Source organism: Acromyrmex echinatior, chromosome 4 (assembly GCF_024713525.1).
Source record: "Acromyrmex echinatior isolate Ae372 chromosome 4, ASM2471352v2, whole genome shotgun sequence".
Taxonomy (NCBI): Eukaryota; Metazoa; Arthropoda; class Insecta; order Hymenoptera; family Formicidae; genus Acromyrmex; species Acromyrmex echinatior.
The window spans coordinates 12,336,126-12,359,723 of NC_141855.1; the positions used below are offsets into that span (position 1 = coordinate 12,336,126).

The 23,598-nt window shown below is 38.6% G+C and overlaps 1 protein-coding gene across 10 annotated transcripts in view; it reads left to right on the forward strand.

Annotated features, from left to right (window-relative positions):
• The window catches only part of LOC105146566 (CREB-binding protein), a 29,075-nt gene extending 5,477 nt beyond the window's left edge, over positions 1-23,598 (forward strand). For 3 of the 10 annotated variants that reach the window (XM_087404988.1, XM_087404982.1, XM_087404983.1), the window contains 22 exons: positions 1,600-1,814; positions 1,897-2,274; positions 2,356-2,644; positions 2,763-3,086; positions 3,475-3,792; positions 4,030-4,239; positions 4,410-4,821; positions 4,910-5,082; positions 5,431-7,253; positions 7,336-7,493; positions 8,689-8,805; positions 8,890-9,024; positions 9,196-9,672; positions 9,819-9,984; positions 10,230-10,406; positions 10,495-10,725; positions 10,810-11,040; positions 11,118-11,237; positions 11,331-11,632; positions 12,018-12,431; positions 12,573-12,891; positions 12,972-23,598. In XM_087404988.1, the coding sequence (XP_087261114.1) occupies positions 1,600-1,814; positions 1,897-2,274; positions 2,356-2,644; positions 2,763-3,086; positions 3,475-3,792; positions 4,030-4,239; positions 4,410-4,821; positions 4,910-5,082; positions 5,431-7,253; positions 7,336-7,493; positions 8,689-8,805; positions 8,890-9,024; positions 9,196-9,672; positions 9,819-9,984; positions 10,230-10,406; positions 10,495-10,725; positions 10,810-11,040; positions 11,118-11,237; positions 11,331-11,632; positions 12,018-12,431; positions 12,573-12,891; positions 12,972-13,967 (7,985 nt within the window). In that variant the 3' untranslated portion in view covers positions 13,968-23,598. Of the gene's footprint in view, positions 1-1,599; positions 1,815-1,896; positions 2,275-2,338; positions 2,645-2,762; positions 3,087-3,474; positions 3,793-4,029; positions 4,240-4,409; positions 4,822-4,909; positions 5,083-5,430; positions 7,254-7,335; positions 7,494-8,688; positions 8,806-8,889; positions 9,025-9,195; positions 9,673-9,818; positions 9,985-10,229; positions 10,407-10,494; positions 10,726-10,809; positions 11,041-11,117; positions 11,238-11,330; positions 11,633-12,017; positions 12,432-12,572; positions 12,892-12,971 lie in introns of those variants that run through there. The other 7 variants (XM_087404990.1, XM_087404989.1, XM_087404985.1 and 4 more) reach the window with 6 other exon arrangements.

Below are 23,598 nucleotides of genomic sequence, written 5' to 3' on the forward strand. Positions count from 1 at the left end.
ATTAAGTATTGTCTTACTTTGATCACGGACTGATTCACTTTACATAGCAATGGAGAAAAATTGGATCGGTGGTTGCTATAAAGGTACATAAGAATTCAAGATAAACCGAGTTCCCCTCTTTTCTGTAATGAACACCGTGAGACATTTCTCGATGTGAATCAAAACGTAACATAGACATGCGACACACACGCCCCGAGCTCGTGGACTTGCGGAGGAATTGCAAAGGTGAAATTAAGTATGCATACAACACTGTGCTTCTAACATAAAGAGAGTTTACGATACAGCGCTGATAATAAATAGCGTAGGTGGGAAGTCGACTCGGTCTATATCAATTAAATCTTTTACAGATATTTATAAAGGAACGTAAATATAGAATGAAAATCTATGCGTGCGCAGACAAATCTTGTTTAAAATTTTTGAAAAATTTTTGCCTTTTTTTTTCTTCTTTTTTAGGATGAAGAGAACCGACATTCTCTTACGAACATGGCGCGCCGGGAGTATTATTTTGCTTGAACAGATATTTTCTAGAGTGACTGATTTCTTCGCATGACTCTTCTATAAAGTTTGCCATCGATAGCTTCGCTGGATGCTTGTTTAGTTTAGCACTAATTTATTATGCCGAAAATTTTCATTCTGCTGTAGAATAAGGCTCCTTTACGTTATGCTCATGCAGTGTATGTCTCATGTCTTATTTTTCATGTTTGTTTTACAACCACGTACAGTTTTCTATAATTTTTTCTTTTTTTTTCGTTTTCATTTTGATATATAGGATCTCCTTTTTGCATTTGTACTTTTCCTATATATACATACGTATACATTTATATATGTACACCCTTTTTTTCTCCGTCAATGTATATATGGTCAGTCGTGGATAGATGAGTAAGTTTCATAACAGTTTTATTTATTTAGAAATGTTTACATTTTTTAATGATGTTGATAGGAATGTGAACATTTTGTAATGATGTTAATAGCATCGGAAGTTTTTTGTAATATAGATGAAAATTGAATGCTTTTTTGCCTGTACGTGTCTCTATATACACGCATGTATATATGTATTATATATTTACATGCAATTATATGTGTATATATGTATATAAAAGGGTCTATAATACATTATGCACATAATGATGTAACACGTACATTTGTAATATCGAAGATATAGATACTCTGCTAAAATTTTGATGCTAAAAGCTATGGTGACGGCGCTAAAATCTTACCCTTGTAAAATTACTAATGATTTCTTGGTATCTATGGTACTTATCATTCTCAATATTATAATCATTTTAATCTGCGAACTGGTTATCTCGAAAAATAGTACATGTACTGTATATAATGTGTCATGATAAAATTTAAATAGTTCAGAAACAGATGAAAGTGTCATTTTGATACACAGCGAGTAAAATTAAACAATAAAATAAAATGAAAAGTCAAATTAATGAATTAATGAATAAATTAATGATACTATAAGTCACGTACACACACTGATGTAATAACAAATGTAGAAATATATTTTTCTGATAGCCAGTATGTGTTATCACGACAAAAACATGATGCTCATAGAAACGTGATTCTTAATTTCTTTCTTTTCTTCATTCTCAGATTACATTTCTAACACAGAAATGTTCGATCTTGAAAATGATCTTCCTGATGACTTGCTGTCATCTGGATCTTGGGGTTCCACAACCGAGAGCACCAAGCCACCTGCAACTGGTCCTGGTCCAGGGCAGCAAAATGGTGCTCTCGAGACAGAACTCAGACAACATGTACAGCAGCAGCAACAACAACTCTCTCATCATCTTATTCAACAACAGCAGGTATGATTACATTACACATTAGAAATCTGACAATTTTATTAATCGATATACACCTTATACTTTATAAAAAATTATTAAACAGGGAAACAAAAACTTGGTGGCGAATTCCTTAGTAATGGCTGCTGGAACGTTAGGTAACAAGAGTCCGAATATGCAATCGCCACCGAACGTTTCCGTTTCTAAGGGAGGAATAGTCGATCCACAGATGGTCGTGAGTCTTGGTAATCTACCAAGTAGTATAGCCAGTTCGTTGGCGAATAATCAAATGTCGATCGCGAATTCGATGGGCGGTTTACAATCATCTATGAGTATGGCCGGAAGTAACCCCGCGATGTCGATGCCGGGCGGTATGAATTCCGGTTTAGTGATGACTAGCACCGCTAGCGGAAACAATATGGGAGGAATGGCTGGCGGGAGCTTGATAGTAACAAACAGTTTGAACAAACAACCTTTAAATACAGTATGTTAATTTATGTAATACAATAACTTTTTCTCTAGTAAAACATTGATAATCATATATTTGACCAAGAATCTTTTAAAGGTAACCATGATGGGCCCTAATACTCAAGCAATACATCATCCCGGTGCTCCTCACGGGGTTACGCCGATGCAAAATGGTCCTGGAATGATGAACACAAGAGCTGTGGCAATGCAGCAACAACAGCAAGCGCATATGATTGGACCGGCGAGAGGGCAAAGTCCTCATCAACAGGTGCATCAAGTTGGCATCGTCGGTCCTGGTCAGGGTGGTCCCAGAATGCAGGCTCCTCCTAACATGGCAAATATGCCGACTATGGGGCAACTAGGTGCATCGAATCCGTATAGCTATGGTATATAAAATATATTTTCTTTTGTTTTATATATATATATTATATATATATGAACGAAGAAACGAACGTTGTCAATAGAGACAGATGCAGCACGATGAAGATAAAATTTATAATACAGGTTCTCCAAATACGGTTGGACCAGGGGCAGGCGTAACTGTATGCTCCAATAATCCCGTAGGTGTCGTCAAACCGCAGCAGAAGGGCGTTGGAACAAACATGAGTCCCATGCAAGCGGCAGCCGCTGCTAGCAGATTTACTAGTGCTGCTGGTCCGATCGGTGCTACGAATGTCGTGGGTGGTCAGGAAGGTGGAACGGCAGCACAACAAGCGCAGCCACCAGCACCAAGTCCAGCTCAACCTCAATCAGGAGCACCGACCGGAGGGCAACCAGGTCCGCAGCAAGCTACGCAAGGGCAAATGCCTGGTGCTGGTGTTCAAACGGGTAAGTCGAATCTCTTCATCATATATATATATATATATGTATATATATATATATATATATATATATATATATATATAATTTGAACAAAATTTGGAACTTGTAATATCTCTGTTCATAAGGTAAATAAAAAAAAATAAATGCACTTTCATTATACAATTACCTACAAGCTACCGATTGACCATACATAGAATTTGATCGTCAACCATTATTGAGATATAGTAATTGAGGTCTTAGAAAACTCACCGCTCCACGTAAAGATACACTGTACTGTCTCGCGCTAAAACGCTACGCTTTTTTTAGCGTCGAGACACTATCGTGTCTCTGGACTATTATAAATCATGTTACTTGTTACAATGCCTTCGCTCAATATGAACTTTGTTCGGTTTAGGCCAAAAATCGACACCAGATCCAGAAAAATGTAGACTCATACAGCAACAATTGGTGCTACTTTTACATGCGCATAAATGCCAGCGACGCGAGAGTCAAGCGAACGGCGAGATGAGACAGTGCACCTTGCCGGATTGTAAAACCATGAAAAATGTTTTGAATCATATGACGAATTGTCAAGTTGGTAAAACTTGTACGGTGCCTCACTGTAGCATGTCTAGACAAATTATCAGTCATTGGAAACATTGTAACCGAAGTGATTGTCCAGTATGCTTGCCAATAAAACAAGCAAATAAAAATAGGACTAATTCTGCGCAAGGTAATTTGAAAATATTTGTCACTTTGATATTCCGGCGATTCTCCAAAAATTCTTTAAAAAACATAAACACATTTTATTTATATATTTTCTTAAAAAGTAAAACTTTAATAATGCGAAGGAATAAAATGTGTTTACGTTTTTTATATATATAGTTCTGGTTTAGCAGTTATTTCAAACGGTACTTATCTGGAGATATTCTATACATTTACATTATATACGTGTTCTTTTTATCAATAGCGCCCGCAATTCAACCAAATAATCAGCCAAATACAAGTCCATCTGAAATGAGAAGGGCTTATGAAGCTTTAGGGATTCAATGTCCAACAACGACACCGGGAATTTTGCCCGGTCAAGGCGTTGGAAGAGGCGTCAGAATGCCAACTCCCGGCATGGCGGGTCCTCCAGGAGCACTGGGCAATGTTAGATTAGCGCAACCTCAAACACAGGGTGAGTTGCATGACATTTTATATTAACTGTTTATTTTTTTCAACTTAAAACTTTTTTCAACTGTAAAACATTTTATAAAATTTATTGTATTGTATGTATTGTATAAAATTATATTTTGTTATATTATTTTTTTTATATTCTGCTAAAAGTATAAAATATGATTTGTATAGATTTTTACGAGAAAAGCAACAAGCGATGGGCGCCCATGTGTGTTTCAGCTGCACCGGGACAATCTGTAGTCGGTGCTGGACAACAAGTAGTCGCTCCGAATGTATCTCTTCCTTTAAATTCCGATCCTAGCACAGTCGGAGTAGCCGGTAATCAGACGGTACCGACGACTGGACCCACATCCGCCGCAGCAGCGGCTGCTGCCAATATACAGCAATCTGTTAATATGCAAACATTGTTCGGACTGAACGAGTCTGGACAACCTGGTGTGATAGGCGGGGAAAATAGATTAGCAAATCTGCAGCTTCCAGGTGGTCTTCAACCCGGACAAGTCACTGCGACGCCGGTGCAAGGAACAAAGGAATGGCATTTGTCCGTCACTCCTGATCTCAGGAACCATCTCGTTCATAAATTGTTAGTGAAAATTTTATTATATATGACTTTTCGAAACTTATCGAGCTATAACTCAGTATGTTATAGCGTGTGTATCTAACTTTTTTAGGGTTCAAGCGATATTCCCGACTCCCGATCCACAAGCCATGCTCGATAAAAGAATGCACAACTTAGTTGCGTACGCGAGGAAGGTAGAAGGTGACATGTATGAAATGGCTAACTCTCGGTCGGAATATTATCATCTATTGGCCGAGAAAATTTACAAGATTCAAAAGGAACTTGGTAAATAATACAATTTCGACACATTGAAATATTTTTAATGCTGATGTTTAATTTTATTTAAAAACCATTTTAAGTAATAGCCGTCTTAAGATACTAGTACAAGTTTGTGATTAGTTTGATATTATTTGAAGACTATTTTAAATACATGGACGGCCTAACTTACGTAGTCCATGTTCAAGTTTTTTTTTTGTCATTAATATATTATTTTTAATGAGAGTATGTAATTGTGTGCGTGCGTGTGTTATACATATTTCAATTAATCAATTCTTTAAAAAACGAACTTTTCTTTTTAAGTTAACATGTATCTAACTACTAGCTATCCTAAGAGCAATTTGTCGAATAACGTAGATGAAAAACGACAAAAACGAAAGGAACAACAACAGCTGCAAGCGCAACAGCAACAACAGCAACAACAACCAACGCAGCCACCGGGTACATCTGGTCCTGGATTAAGGCCATGTGCGCCTCCAAATGTAGGTACCGTTATGCCAGGGGCATCGAAACCTGTCGGGACAGTACCACCTACCTTACGAAGTCACTCACCGAGTATGGGTCAACTGGCAACGATACCAGCGATGGCTATCCAACAGCACAATAGGATGCAGTTCCCACAGCAACAGCAAGCGCAACAACAACAGCAGGCCCAACAGCAACAGGTGCAAGCTCAGCAGCAAATACAACAGCAGCAGCAGCAACAACAACAAGGCATCCTGGTAGGCCCTCCCGGTCCTAGCCCAAACGGACAATCTACATCCAATGCCAATATGGTGCCTAATCCTGGACTGAGTCCGTTTGGACCTCAAATGTCCCAGGCTAATCTTACGACCACTACTGCATCTAACAACGCGACGACTAGTCAATTCCCGACGTCCAATGGCACGACTGCCGGTTTACCTAACAGTTCTCCTATTCAGAACCAGCATCAATTTCCCGATCTCATGAAAGTCCGGCTGGCGCAAGCCCAGGCTCAAGCGGCGCAACAACAGCAACAACAACAGCAGCAGCAACAGCAAAGTCAGCAACAACCACAACCGACAAGTGCTCCCAGCCAGGTCGGTACTCCAGCAACATCGATTCCGCAAACACCATCACCGTTTAGTGGTATGCAGCAACCAAGTGCACAGCAGCCGCAGCAACAGCCGCAACAACAATCGAATCAACAATTTCCAACTCGGCCATTGTCAGCTACCACGCCTAATGACAATGGTATTGCAACATCGACACCACAGACGATACCACCGCCTGCGTCCAGCGGACCAAGTCCAACGGGTGGCGTACCCGTGACGACTACGGGTACGACTAACGGACCTCAGTCGACCACGTCCACACCAAACACACCACTTGTACCATCATTAATGACGCCAAATCAAACGGTCTCTTCCGCATCGAACCAGACGCCTCCCCATTCCGGCCCAACACCGTCCCCAGCCGGCCTTGCGAGTCTTGGCAAGGGTATGACCTTGCAAGAACGAGCGGCACTAAACACTCCACGTAGTACATCCATGTCTTCGCAAATGGCTGCCATTACAGCAGCGCTTGATCGTGACAATTCACCCAGCCCGCCAATGAATAATAATAAAGGAAAGCTGGATTCCATCAAGGAGGAAATAAAGATGGAGATCAAACAAGAACCTCCGGACGAGCCACAGAATCACAGAATGGATGGTAAAAGTGTGAACAATGAGATTATTATCAAAACCGAGCCGAAGACCGAACCAATGGAGGAGAGCTCGAATGAGGCAATCGTGAAGGAAGAGCCTGGCATTAAAGAGGAGAGCATGACTCCCGTGTCCAGTCAGGATACGACTACCTCTGACATCAAACCTTTAGTGCCGGAACCGATTCAACCAAGTGGCACGTCCACTGACAAGAAGAAGTGCTTGTTCAAGCCTGATGAATTGCGCCAAGCATTGATGCCGACGTTGGAAAAGCTATATCGACAAGATCCTGAGAGCATTCCGTTCCGACAGCCGGTAGATCCTCAGGCATTGGGTATACCGGATTATCCGACTATCGTGAAGAAGCCGATGGATCTATCGACGATCAAGAAAAAACTCGACACGGAGAAGTATAGCGATCCGTGGGAGTACGTCGACGATGTTTGGATGATGTTTGATAATGCTTGGCTGTATAATCGCAAGACTTCTCGAGTTTATAGATATTGCACCAAGGTAATGTTTATCTGACGATATCATCGCTTACATGCTTTATACGTTCGAGTCTAATTTATTTTTCTCCTTTTTTCAAACGCAGCTCTCGGAAGTGTTCGAGCAGGAGATAGACCCCGTGATGCAGGCACTAGGTTATTGTTGCGGCAGAAAGTACACATTCAACCCGCAGGTACTTTGTTGCTATGGCAAGCAGCTTTGTACGATACCTAGGGATGCAAAGTATTATTCGTATCAAAACAGGTCAGTGCACAGTTACATTCAAGTATATATTGAATTATAATGTGTAGAGAACTATTGACGTGAGAGATAATACGTTATTTGAAGATACTAATGCTTAAAATGTTAATATTGTATTAAATATTAATGCTGAATCTATCAAAATATTAATACATAGATGTATTCTAACTTTAAGTCGAAGTTTAGTTAATCCATTATATTACTTTTGTTAATATAAATCGATTGAGCATGTGAAAAATGGCATTTTAAGTATTATGTTACATTAGCAGTTTGAACATTTCTGTAATTAGAGCGTGCACAATGGGGACACGTTTGCAGTATTTTGTAACATCTAGTAGTGACTTTTATGTTTTAAGTAATGTTCTATACGGTTCTACCATGCTTATAGGGCATTTGAAGAACGGTGATCCCCGCGTATTCATTTTCTGTAGACCTTTTTAATATGAAAGTGTCCTATCGCTGAATACGCTAAATGAAATTGACAGGTTAATTAACTTGCTTTTGACAATAAATGTAAAAGCAGGTCAGTCCCCTGAACTACACTTTTTTGAAGCTATATGTACGAATTTTCTTTCGTATTAAACTCACGCACTTAAAGTTTGTGTAATATATAGTTGCGCATATACTTAAAGAATATGTATCGTTTTATACGAGTATAAAATGTAGCGTTAAAGTTCTAAAATTGAAGAAAGTTACAGCGTAAGGAACGTTTATTGATCGCTGGATATAAATGGCTTTACATAGCCTTTTGGTATATGCGATTAGGATTTAGAAAATGACGTATAAATTGATATTTTTTTAACATTGGCACTGTTCTCTTCTTTGTATGTCTTCGCCCATGGGTTACGCACGCATACACAAATCCTTGTTTGCCGCTTACTTCTTGTGTTGCCTGCGACCTTGCTTCTTTTCGACTCTACTGCGAAATACTTGATTCTGGAAAAAACTGTAATCGAAAAAAAACCCAAACGATGCCTTTCCACGGTCTTTCGAAACTGAAATCGGATCCGAAACAATTGGCCATTGCATGCATGTGTAATTACCAAAAAAAATTGATTGTACATATATAAAAAAAAAAACACTTGCCGAAATTGACGGAAACTCAATACGCCGAAACTTGGACACACATTTGGAATAAATTGGCCGTCGTACATCGAATTTACATAATAAAACCGTACACACGGCGCCGATATAATAGTGGTCTTCTAAAGGGAATTGGTCTTCTTTCCGACAGATACACCTTCTGTCAGAAATGTTTCAACGACATTCCTGGTGACACAGTGACGTTGGGAGACGATCCAACGCAGCCTCAAACGTAAGTGACAAAACATTAACGCGTGTAATCTTTGTTAACATTATTTTGATTCGACGGTCTATATGATATCTTTGTTCCTCACAGTGCCATCAAGAAGGAACAATTCCAGGAAATGAAGAATGATCACTTAGAATTAGAGCCTTTTGTAACCTGTACGGACTGTGGTAGGAGAGTACATCAAATTTGTGTGCTCCATATGGAAGCAATCTGGCCATTAGGGTAAATAATTTTATTTTATTTGATCAAAACTATAACCGCGAAAAAAGATTTGACGAATTATATTTTCTCTCTATTAAAATAAAAAATGCGTTCGCGTTGTTTACTATCTTTTCAAGTTTGATAAAGCCATAAAATATCTTGCGTACTTAGAAGTTACTTTCCCTTTGACAGATTTACCTGTGATAATTGCTTAAAGAAGAAGGGACAGAAACGCAAAGAGAATAAATTCAACGCCAAACGATTACCCGTAACGAAACTCGGCACGTATATCGAGACGCGCGTAAATAATTTCTTGAAGAAGAAGGAAGCGGGCGCCGGTGAGGTCGCGATCAGAGTGGTCGCATCCAGCGACAAGGTGGTCGAGGTCAAACCCGGGATGCGAAGTAGATTCGTCGAGAACGGTGACATGCCCGGCGAATTCCCATACCGCGCAAAAGCATTGTTCGCGTTCGAGGAAGTCGACGGTACCGACGTCTGTTTTTTCGGTATGCACGTGCAGGAGTACGGAAGCGAATGTACGCCGCCTAACACCAGACGAGTTTACATCGCGTATCTGGATTCTGTCCACTTCTTCAGGCCTAGACAATTTCGAACGGCTGTGTATCACGAGATTCTTCTTGGATATCTCGATTACGCGAAGCAGCTTGGGTAAGTTTATTCAAGCAAAAAGACAAATTATAATTGAGATAATTTACAGTGTACATAATAGAAACTTAATATTGTATCTAAGATATGAATATAATATGAATTTTACATTAAAAAAATATATAAAGAAGAAAAATGTGAAATTGCAGATACACTATGGCTCACATTTGGGCTTGTCCACCTTCCGAAGGGGACGATTATATCTTCCACTGCCATCCCGCAGAACAAAAAATACCAAAGCCTAAGAGATTGCAGGAGTGGTACAAGAAAATGTTGGACAAGGGAATGGTCGAAAGAATCGTGCTCGACTACAAGGTTAACAGATAAATGCATTTCATGAATTTTTAGATCTAGTCTCTTGTGTTTCCGTTACGTGTCGTGATATCGTATCGGTGTCAAACGAGACTTAAAGAAACGTCTGTAGCAAAGCTAGTGTTCTTGTTACATTTACATAGCAATGAACACAGGATTTGCAGGCGACATTTTTTTTTGCATTTTGACTATTTACGCAAGTATTTCTCTATTTTAAAGAAATATATAAATGAAATATTTGTATGTAGGATATCTTAAAACAAGCTATGGAAGATAGGCTTTCATCCGCGGCGGACCTACCATATTTTGAGGGCGACTTTTGGCCGAATGTGTTGGAAGAAAGTATTAAAGAATTAGATCAAGAAGAGGAAGAGAAACGTAAACAAGCTGAAGCGGCGGAAGCAGCCGCTGCTGCGGCAAACGCGGTAAGTTGTAGAAAATAAATAATGTTTCTACTTGCATGCAATAATCACGTCTTATATATTTATATCCCCCGATCTCGTATTTTTTCAGATATTTTCACTGTCCGAAGACGCGGAAACTCCAGACGGTAAAAAGAAGGGTCAGAAAAAGGCGAAGAAATCTAACAAATCTAAAGCAAATCAAAGAAAAAATAGCAAAAAATCGAATACTCCTCAAACCGGCAATGATCTTTCCGCGAAAATCTTTGCCACTATGGAAAAGCACAAAGAGGTGTTTTTTGTCATTAGGTTGCACAGCGCTCAAAGTGCAGCCAGTTTGGCAGTAAGTGTTTTCCGTGTTGTACATTTCTCTTCCTTTAAAAACATGATGCATGCGATTATTAATTTTTATTTAAATCTTTTTTAGCCTATCCAAGATCCCGATCCTGTTATCAATTGTGATCTAATGGATGGTCGTGACGCGTTTCTCACGATGGCAAGGGAAAGGCATTACGAATTTTCATCGCTTAGAAGAGCAAAGTTCAGTTCCATGTCTATGCTATACGAATTACATAATCAAGGCCAAGACAAGTTTGTTTACACTTGTAATAACTGTAAAAGTCATGTGGAGACTAGATACCATTGTACAGTTTGTGACGTACGTATAAGATTATTTGGAAAAAAGTACTTTTGTTTCTTTTCATAACTTTTATTCTAACTTCAATTTTATGACAGGATTTCGATTTATGTGTGAGTTGTAAAGATAAAGATGGTCACCCGCATCCGATGGAGAAACTTGGTTTTGATTTGGATGATGGCTCTTCGCCGGCTGATGCCAAACAAACGAATCCACAAGTAATTTATCTTCTGAAAATATTTGTGTTTAATAAGCCTGTGTATAATAAGCCTATAATGTGCTCATGTATCTTTTTTATTTCTGCAATGTAGGAGGCCAGGAAATTATCGATACAGAGATGTATTCAGTCATTGGTGCATGCTTGCCAATGTAGAGATGCCAATTGTCGTCTACCGAGTTGTCAGAAGATGAAGCGAGTAGTTATGCATACGAAGAACTGCAAGAGAAAGACAAATGGTGGTTGTCCTATATGTAAACAGTTAATTGCGTTGTGTTGTTATCATGCAAAACACTGCCAAGAGACCAAATGTCTCGTTCCATTCTGCTCCAACATCAAGCATAAAATAAAACAGCAACAATTACAACAACGGTTACAGCAAGCGCAGTTGCTTAGGTCAGTAAAGTTGTATACGACTTTATGTATATATAATATTATTACACTAATGCAAAAATATATTCTATTGCCTTTTATTTCAAGCATTGCTCTATATATTTTTATTAAATAGCGAATCGTAGAATGCTATCTAAACTAAAATGCGTGAATATATTTTGATCCTTTTGCATATCTTTGCATGTCCTTATTTTTTAATTTGCTGTTAAGCTTTATTTCTTGACTCTTAATATGTCTTGCTTTCTAAATAATTAGCGTTATAAATTATTTTACTTTCTATTTACTTTTAAACTTAAATAAAAGCTTATTATCTGCTTAGTTATACTGTATCTATCAAACTTTTATATATCGAAAACATTAATCAATATTCGCGTTTATTCGTATATAGGAGGCGAATGGCTGTGATGAATACGAGGCCCACCGGACCTGTAGCAATGCAGACCGGACAGCAGACCTCAAACGTTGCCATGACGACTGGAGTCGCTATGAAACCTGGTGTTAGCACATCGAATTTGCCAACACCACATCAACCAGGTATCGGATTGAAGCCCGGAACGCAAACTCCTCCTGCTCATGTTCTACAAGTAGTGAAGCAGGTGCAAGAGGAGGCAGCGAGACAACAAGTACCACATGTTAGTTACACCGGTAAGGTAACCCCGGGCGGTGGTGTTGGTGTGGGTGTCGGCGTAGGAGGTCAAACTGGCGGGGTAATGCCGCCACCTCAGATGCAACGGCCGTTGCCAGTTCAGATGCCGAATCCCAGCGGCACTCATCTCATCCCGATGGATCAATGGACAGCGAGGTATCTATTAAATTCCTATTTTTCACATTTTTCATCATTAACTTTGATAAATAATAAATAAATATATATTATAATCGAAAAATCAAAATAGAACACGGTTTTTGCTTGCGTACCTGTGAGATATCGTGTTTTATCTTTTAGTAGGTACCAGTCGAATACAGTGATGCAACAAAATCCCAATTTGGCGCGACAGCAGACACCGCAACAGCTGATGCAACAACAACAGCAACAACAGCATCAGGCTCAACCGGGAATGGGAATGGGTGCGCAAATGGCACGGCAACCGGGCGTGATCGGGCCGGTCGGACAGGTCGGTCCGCAGGCAAGTACTATGCACAAGCACGCTCTACAGCAGCTGATGCAAACTCTCAGGAGTCCGCACACGCCTGACCAGCAGAATCAGATTCTCCAAATATTAAAGAGCAATCCACCGTTAATGGCCGCCTTCATCAAGCAACGAGTGAGTTGATTGACAATTAAAAAAATATCATACATTTGTTGTTACGCGCAGATTTGACTACTGATCTTCTTAATAAAAAGGCGCTTGTCCATCAGCAACAACCTGGTCAGCATGGTGGGGGTGTCGGCGGCCCATTGGGCCCTAATCAACCCCAACAACAACAACCTGGTTTGCAGCATATGATGTCTCAACAGCAGCAGCCGCAGCAGCAGCAACCGCAACAGCAGACGCAACAGCAACAACAACAAGGTAGACTGCAGATACAGATGCTGACGCAGCAGGCGCAACAACAACAGCCAGTGCAAGCGCAGTCGCAATGGTATAAGCAACAGATGCTGGTGATGCAACAGAGGCAACAACAGGTGGCTCAACAGCAGCAGCAGCAGCAGCAGCAGCAGCAACAACAACAACAGCAGCAGCAGCAGCAACAGCAGCAGCAGCCGTTCACTCAACCTCCGGCGCCACCATACGGTCAACAGCGACCTATACGGCCGCTTCTTGGTAATTACATGACCCATCGTAATTACTTAGGAAACAGTGGGGCTGTAGTACGTAGTGTGTTTTCTCGACACCAAAACTTGCCCAACTCCCTAGGTTACGGCGGTTTCAACGAACAGGGCTACGGTCAGCCAGGTCTGAAACCTACTCCGCCGCCCGTGCCCTCGCCGCAAGGCGTCATGGGTCCGCCGGGGATCTCCGTGCAACAACAGTTGATGCAGTCAGTCCGTTCGCCACCGCCCATCCGATCTCCGCAGCCCAACCCCTCGCCGCGACCTGTCCCTTCCCCTCGTAATCAACCGGTACCGTCACCGCGATCGGGTCCGGTGCCATCGCCGCATCATCATCCGCCTCACGGCACGCCGACACATTCGCCGGCTCACGAGCTCGGCGGCGGTCCTAGCGAGATGATGCTTTCGCAGCTGGGTGGCGGTCCAGGTGCGCCCACCGGCCATCCCGCCACTATGCCTCATCATCCCTCGCCGGCGCCGGCGCCCACGAATGGCGGCGCAGACGCCAACGAGGTAACGCCGATGACGCCGCAGGACCAACTCTCCAAGTTCGTCGAGGGGTTGTAGTGACTGTTACGGACGATCACATCGGTCGATGGTTATGTAAGTGTTTCCCTTAACGGAGACGACAACGGCGGCGCTCGGATGGCTGCGACCGTCCGCGTCGCGTGAATTTATAAATAATACGAAACGGAATTATGAAAGCATTAGATAATTAATCTTGAAACTCGCGCGCGCGCCGATAGAGACTGAAAGAGAAAGCCTGACGCGCGTACCATCAAATTTTGTCGAGCGATTGAGCCTGACACGCCTGGGGGCTTGAAACTCCCCTAGGACCGCAGGATAGTTTCCGATTTCGCGATCCTCAATATTGCGAACAAACGTTTCGGTTCGCGCGCGCGTGTATATATCTTCTCTTTCAATTTTCTACATTATGCGATGCGTCGAAAGACAAGAGGGAAAGATAACGCGATGTTGGTGCTTTTTAATTCTTCTCGGCCTGGCTCAAATAGACTCAAAATGGTTTTCGTCCTTGGTCGAGAAAGAAAGAGATATGAAAATCAGTAGTACGAGGAGGAACGAAAGACTAAAGCGAAACTGTCGAAAGATCATTATTTACGTATCCTCTACTCGTATCCTCCAGAGCCCCCTCGACTCTACCACTCTTCCTCGCTGCTACTCGTGCAGGGTGAGTGAAATCGTACAAATATATATATATATATCTCTCTCTCTCTATATATATATATATATATATATATACATATACATATACATATATGTATGTTGTGTATACTTAACGTTAATTAATAATTAATAGTTCAAATACTATTAGATCATAATTAGTATCGTAAATGTACGCAATTATATATTACTATATTATACCGTATATATTATATATAACGAAAAATTACAGAGTATATGATAAAGAAGACTTGTATGAAAGATAAACGATAATATAGATAGGGAGAATCCATTAGAGTGTTGTATGTAAGGGGACAGAAAGATAATTTAGGTTACATACATACGTTAAGTAATATATTTGTTTAATAAGGAAAAAATTTGTTATTAAGAGGATAATCCCTAAGCGCCACACCGAAGGTTGTACCTTAACAATGAAATTTTATGGATTTATCACATGTGACTCCGTATTTTCCGCATGTCACGAGTCGTCTGTGGAACTTGAAAGAAGCGGCGATATTCTCGGTAAGATGTTTAATCGCGTCTTATCGAGAATATCGCCTATGTGACGAGTTAACGTTGTCGTAACCAAAAAAAAAAACAAAAAAATAGAAATTCACAACAGGCTGCTAGTGCGCGCGAGGGAGGGTTTATATAAAACAATGTTAATTTTGACGACGGATGTGAAGAGGGTAGTTTTCTTTGATTGAGGGTCCACTGCGAGTGTACAGTTCAATCAAAATGTAACTAACAAGAATGCGTATTTGATACCGGGCCCTCACGTGAAAACTCTGTAAATACTAGATTATTATTACAATGATTATTACTTTATCAATTATTGATTAATTATTATTATTATATATATTATAATATATTATTATTATTATTATTATTATTATTATTATTATCATCAACATTAATCTATTACTGAGCAATTCATAGATCTATTGTAATATTTGCAACAAATGAGGGAAAGAAGTTCACGCGCGTTATTACTACACACGGGTTTACAGATTTGGCCCGCGTACAAAAATACACCGAACCACATTACATGACTATTGCCAGTGTTGTATCATAGTAAAGCTCTAAGTGTAAGTTCCTCCTGTCAACCATCCCCCTTGCTCGGCCATCCCAACCCACCTTCCCCGATTTACTTACACCTTTTTCTTCATCACCTATTTAAAATGACTTAGTAATAACGATGGGAATGCGTGAGCATGTTGTGGTTCAAAAGGTCCGTCGCGTCGGATATTTTTGAAGTGCATACTTTGTAATATAGCTATATCGTGTACAATTAAGTCAACTGACAATTGAAATAGAAACGTAATTCGGAAGAAAGGGAAGATTAAAACTAATATTACACATGTACACATATACAAGCGTATACACGTACACCCGGAAGCTTAAAGCGATGTAAAAAAGAGAAGAAAATAGCCGGACGCGAGGGCGATTCGGGGCTCCTAAGCTCACGAGTTGATTATCAAGCGACACCATCGATACTCTTTAACTATCTACACCGAGAAATGTATACATATACACGCCGGCATATGTACACGTCTTCGCTCAAGACGTACGTTCACTCGAAGTACACCGATGCGCTACGAATTCTCGTTTCAACCCTCAGCGGCACGCGCTTTGATCGTGTTCCTCGTTAAGTCACTCTCGCGGGATCAACGTAGCGAAGGGGAAAAGTAAGAAAAAACGGAGGGAAAGAGAAAAGTTAGAAAGAAAGAGAGATAGAGAGAGAGATCGCACGATTGTAAATTCAAGTGTGTAAAAAATAACTACTGTGTGTGTGTGTGCGTGTGTGTGCGTGTGTGCGTGTGTGTGTTTGTGTGTGTGTGTGATTAGCTTTCCGTGTAAAAATAACACTATGTTATACGTTAATTTATTAATGTAGATTAACTTTAATCTTGATTTAACTTACGTTTTAATCTTTTCTAGTTCCAAGAATTGGAAAAAGAAGAATAAGTTAAATCAAGATTAAAGTTAATTCTAAAAAGTCCAATGTTTTTTTCCCACTGGGCTAGTATAATTGGGTCTGATGCCTCATTGTGTTTTTGAAAGGAATTTTGAGCTCTAAAGAATCTGACAAAATTCTGATATTCTTAACATTTAAGAATACGATTTTATCACGATATGACCTTTTTACTTTTTTGTATGTGTCCGAATTTGAGGCAGAATAATTTAAAATTCATCTGGGCCTTCAAAGCTCCAATTGGAGAATTAATCTACATTAATGTAAATGGACATATAAATATGCAAATTCATTTGTGTGTAATATAGTGTTATTTTTATAAAGGAAACTAATCACCCACATATATTGTTGTCACTTTTTACATACTTGTATTTACTTGTGAGAGAAAGAGAGAGAGCGAGCAAGCGAGTCAACTTGGCGGAACTCGATCAAGATCAGCGGTCGACCTTGATTGAGTACACCGATTATTCTCAAGCGGATTGTTAGATTTGAGGTCCTCCGAAGCTCCCGATGCGGCCGACATCGTCGACGTTCGTTGTCCACTTGTTCACCTGCACTTCTGGCGAACGTCGACGTCGCGGGTTTGTGACGCGCGTTTCGCTGACTTTGTTTTTGCGCCCATCTGACTGAGCAACGCGAGAAGTTTTGATTAAGCAATAAAGATAGGAAAAAAAGAAATAAGAAAGAAAAGGAAACCTGATATCGAGACATTCCTTCTTCTAGATTAATGTTTCATAGAGGAAGAACGCGCGTCGCGTTGCTTCGGACGGCTTTGCTTCTCCACCTGTTCCGTAAAAGGAGAATCAAGTTTTTCCCCTTTCTTTTCTTTCATGAATCGAATTCACTTTTTTATTTTATCGGCTGCTTAGAGGCTTCGGAAGATCGAACGGGATCGTAGACGCATCCCGTGTACGCGTTTTTTTCTTTCCTTTCCGTCTATCTTCCTTTTCTTGTTTTTTTTGTTTTTTTTTGTTTATTTTAAATCGAACAGTCGTGAGAAACGCGCAAAAATTTCTATGAAGAACGACGGTAATCGAAAATGTTTAAATGTTTAAATAAACGATTTTATTAGAGAGAAAGAAAGGTAATTGTGTACACGACGAAACCCAAAAAGTATTTGGTTAGTATGGCTGTGTTTTTAGGGCAGTGTTGTAAATCTGAAAGTGACGTACACACCCTCGCAGTAGCGGCATATTTGACAAAGTACGGACATACGAACGCCGCGCGTGCCAACTCTCGCATCCAATTGATTGTCCGAGAGACAAAAGGAAGAATCTTGTATGTACCGAACGTCCAGCAAGAGAAAGAGAGCAAAAAGGAGAGAGAAAGAAAGAGAGAAAAAAAAAGAAACATGATTGAGTAGAATCCCTTTAGAGTTTCTTTTCAAAGATGACGTTCGTGGCCACCGAAAATTGAGTCCTTTGGTGAAACGATCAGCAATCAACGATACTTGTATCCAGCTGGTATTGTTCTCTCTTTCTTTTCTCAACTGATTGCATTAATGTCGGGGACTTACACGAAAAGAAAAGAAAAAGGGGGAGAACGAGAGGGAGAGAGCGATGCCACAGATAGGGATTCGTTGGTGCACGAGGCATTCGTAACGAAATTTATTATTGTAAGCGAGAGAGGGAGAGAGAGTGAGCGAACGAGCGAACGAACGAGAAAAAGAAGTGAATGCAACACTATATATATATATATATGTATATATATATATGTATGTATATATATATATATATATATATATATATATATATATATATATATATTACATTTTTTCGTTTTTATATTTATCGGATGTATTCGAAGAAAAGAGAGAGAGAAGATATATAAGCCGCGATTCGTATACATATATACGCGCGCGCGCGCGATGATAATATTATGAGTTAATTAATTATAGACGATAACTGCAGATAAAGCTATTGGAATATACATATATATATATATATACATATATATATATGTATATATATATATAAATAATTATTATTACAATATTATTATTGAAATACCGAATACATAGAGTACTACTTTTTATTATGACTTTTCGTAAATAGTGAATTAATTATCTAATTAAAGATTAATGAGACGCATAATGTAACGTTTCTCCCCCGTCCCTTCTGATCATCAAGAGGAATATAATATATATATATATATATATATATATATATATATATATGTATATATGTATGTATATATATATATATCTCCCAAGCGAAAGAGAGGGAGGATCTCTCCTCAGTTCCTCTCCCTCTTTCTTCTTCGTTTCGTTGCGCCGCACTCTCGTCCTCGTGCATTTCGCCGTTCGTGATAAAAGTTTGCACAATGACGTGGTGATATAATAATGCGTGTGTTCCTTCCTTTTGCCCAACGGGATTCCGGCCGTTCTCCGCGAAACGACTCCTAGACACCGTGTCCTAAGATCGATTGAAAGAAAAAGAAAAACCGCAGAGTGACTTAGGAAAAACTTTAGTTACATTACACTTATATCTCCCCCGCCGTCGTCCTTTTTTTTACCTATCGTTTTTAGCGTTTAATACAAGACAGAAAGAGAGAAAGAAAAAAAAAGGGGGCGATTGGGAATGTCGCGCCACCGACGTTCACCGCCCGCCAGGTTCCGAAACTTTTGCTACCGTCGTTTTTATAATTTTAGAAAACGCAAAACGGATATCTTTTTTATGTAACATTTGCAACGTATAGATAAGAGTAATGTATGTTGATCGTGAATATAACGAGTATTGTTATATGATTATTAAAAGAAAGAGTTTCGAAAATACATTCCATTTTTATTTTTCCGCCGGCTTTTCGCAAACTGTATGTGCCCGATGCGCAAAAGGAGGAGAAGGAGGTTTCTCTTTCCCTCCTTTCTTTCTTACAGCAATACTTACATCTCCGCATTTTTAGAGCTCGGGAAGGCCCACGTTGCGGACTTGCTATATGGATTTTTCTCCACTGGTGTTTGACGCACGAAAGGAGACTAAAGTTTTTCTACACATGCTCTGTAACGAACGTATCTGTTGTCACAATTCCCGAGCAATCAGTTTTTTTTTTAGACTAGGTGCTTTTCAATTGTAATATCACTAGACACTTTCGTGTAGATATATACAACACATTAAGTTGTGTTCCAATTCGTCAACACAACACTACACATCCGTACTCAGCCCAAGGGCTACTAATTAGCTGTGTAATCTTGTTTTCTAATGACAATTATACTGAAAAAAAAAATTTATTAAATCTTAATAATATTTCTTTGAATAGTACTAATTGTAAGTAAACATTTATTTACAGTAATAAATATTTACTAAATAAAAAAAGATAGTTAAATCAAATTAATGCTTCTTATATCAAATGAATGTATGTTTACATTAAATATATGTTTACATTTAATAAATATTTACTTACCAGAACTATTCAAACAAATATTATTTATTATTAAACTACTAGACTATTATTAAACTTTAGGTTTTTTTTTATGTATTTCTTACTAATCGCAGCGGCTATGAATGAAGTTGTAAGACGTTGAGTGGCGGCGTTTTTGCTTTTTTTCATTCAATATAGTCAAAAAAAGCTAATCTAACTCTGTGGACAGCGTACATTTTGTTCCAATTGAATGTATAATGCTATACTTTTTTTCCTGTGTACATGTTAAGATATCTTAAGCAATTGGAAAGCACCTACAGATTGCAACGACGCCTACCATATCTGTAGCTTTAATGGAATTCCAGGTTCATCATCTCTTCGCGGAAATTCAATATAGATGCGATATATTTCAGTATAAGATATTGCAGAATCGTTTAGAAAGTTATCGTAAGATTCTACGATTGTGTCTTCAATTTTGTATTCAATTAAAGTAAAAGTTACAGAAACAGTCGTCTGTATAAGGAAAATCACAAACTTCTCGATTTCCGTAGATTCGACAACTCCATTTATTCGCGCACGCTTTGGTCCCGTTTGCTTCTTAATTGCGTTTCGATTTCGAGAAGATCCCTTGAAAAGTGCGCTTTTCGAGAAATGCGTTTCGCAGACATTTTCTCAAAATATTGCAATTACTTTCGATCGTTTATGCAAAATCTTCGTCGCAGCAATACGATTATTGGGGCCAAAGGTCGCGACTAGTTCTCTATCGTGTGTATTGTTGGACCTCTCGTTTCCCTCCTGTCTTTTTTCACATAGCTGGCAACGCCCTAACGTCCTAATTGTAGGGGATACACTGAGAGAAGAATTGTACTAAATTTTAACAAATATTTGTTTGAATAGTGTCAATTGAATATTTACTAAATGTAAAAATATATTTATTTGATACAGGAACTATTAATTTGTGATTTAATTATTTTTTATTTAGTAAATATATATTTTTTGCAAACAAATGTTATATTAGAACTATTCAAATAATTATTTCTTAAAATTTAATACACCTTTTCATATATAAGAGATAGAGAAGATATCGTGATGTGTTTTACATGTACACATACGTTGTATATATTTATACATAAATGCATTATATACCGTTAACGTAAAACGCGAGAGAATATGACGAAATAAAGTCTCGCGTATCGTCATTCGGAGGCACCGCATGTGTTTGTACCTGTGCGTTTTCAGACACGCCTTTTTCACTTGATCGCGATGATCATTTTTATCAGAGAGAATATGAGAATGAGAGAGAGAGAGAGAGAGAGAGAGAAAGAAAGAAAGAGAGATACTTTGTAAAATGTGGATCTCCAACATAATTAATCGCCGCCAGCGCGTAGAAATATAGGAATTAAAATAAATAACGAATAAAGGATGAATTCAATTGACACATTTTGCCAAGGACGCTGATGTTCTCCGATTATCTCATCCCGTGTAATCGCGAAGGATGCGTCCTGTTACTCGCTAAAAACGATCGCTTTTCGATCGCATTGGGACCTGTAAATAATGATAAAAATAACGCAACACTTAACGATAATGACGCTGAAAAGGATACGCATTCTCCGCGAGTAAGACCAAAGTCCGAAACGTGATCGCTCGCGAAGTTCATAAGTAGAACAAAAGATTTATTCTTGTTTGACGAATGTTCTGAAATAATATACACTGGCGTAATAAGTTGGAGTGGAACAAATAGCCTACTTTTCTTTTAGGAGACACACTGTTAGATATCAAAGGTGCAATGGTCACTCAATCCTAACTTTCATATTTGTCAAAATTTAAATCGATCCATTTCTTTGATTAGTTTCAACATAAATAACATTTATATTAACGTATACACTTACAAGTAAACTTTTGGAAGCATCCTCCGATTTTGATGAGATTTAAATATATTGTTTTAAAAAATAAGGGACAAATATATATTTTTTTATAAAAGCCCAGTCGCTAAAATATTAGAATTTTCTTCAAAAGAGTGTTGTATCTTTTAAAAGTGCGATTGAACCCTTATAAAAGATTGTCCTTTATTTTTTACTAGAAAGCAATATATTCACAAAATTAAAGAGGGACACTTTCATTGGTTCCCTTGTTAGTAAATAATAAACTAAATTTAAATCAAATTTTATATAATTTCTTGAATTAAATTGTTTTAGTTAATTTCACTGTTTTACTTAAATTAACGACATATTGAAATGGTACAATCTATGGACAATCTACAGAAATGATTAAAAATAATTCAAATTGGATAATTTATAATAATCAATTGGATAATTTGACATTATGAATTTAATAATGCAGTCGATACAAACGTTCTACGAATTCTATCTTTCTTAGAATTTAATGGAATTTAATAACAAAAGTTTCACAACAGATAAAACGGCACTTAAAAAAAAAGCAATTTATTTTACTCCAACTTATTGTACCAATGTAATTAATAAATAACAAAGGATGAATTCAATTGACACATTTTGCTAAGGACACACTTTACTAGAACATTCTTCGAAAAAGGAACAGATCTAAAAAATCACGGTAACATCGAAATGGCTCCAAAATGATTGTTAAAAGTCGCTTTCCGTTCACTTAAGGAACACACATCAAAGTCGAGAGAAAGTCAAAATGACTTTATTTTGACAGCATGAAAGTAAAAATGATGATTTTTTTTGTTACAAGATTTGATTATTTATTGATATTAAAAATTAAAGTTAAGTCATTTTGATTTTTCTATTGACTTTTGTGTGTTCCTCGATCAATTATAATTCATTTTAATGTCATTTTGACGTTATCGTGAACTTTGTTCTTTTTGGATTCGTTTTTCACCGTTTCTTCCCTTTCAATATCCTCGCATTCTCGCGTGATAACAATACCGAAGAAGGGAAGAATAAGTTCAGAGTCCCTCGGGGACATGCACTCATTTCGCGCGTACAAACGACACGTGTAACGATGCCGTTGCACACAGAACACCTATCGTGGAGAGCGTCCGACACCTCCGACGATGCGCTCAATGTATAAAATATGTACGATATAGATTAGAATTTTAGTACGAGTTGCGTAGCGACGGTGAGAAAGAGAGAAGAGAGAGGCTCTTTGTAGAAATTTAATAAAAAAAAAAATGGGAGGAAGGCGTCGCGTTATATTCCTGAAATCCGCGTGTCCAGCCCGAAACGGACGTGCGAATTAATGAACCTTAGGAATTTTTATTGAGTCGTTTTGGGCCTACGCGATAGTAATTTTTAACAATTTTCCCCGCGAGAGAAGAGAAGCGGGCTTTCCATACAAGAGAGATCGAGACGTCGATAAGGAAGAACAAATATTTAAGCAACAAATGATTATATCTCCTAATCTCTCTGTTGTCGGCGTTCGTTTTTACTTCTGAAAAAAAAAAGCGACGGACATCACGGGGATTTTGACCCTCGCGTATTGGAGCGACGTTGATCAATGGCTAAGATACTTATCACCTCCAAAATGCGACTGATTTTTACTTCATTGTATATTTTTGTCGTTGGATCTCTATGTTTCTCCTTTTCTATGTTTCTCTTTATCGTTTCTTTTCAATGTTTCTTTTCGTGTATTTTTTTATGTGTATTCTCTTTTCTGTATATAAAACGTGTAAAATAAAAGAGCGCAAAACGCTGAGTATATAAA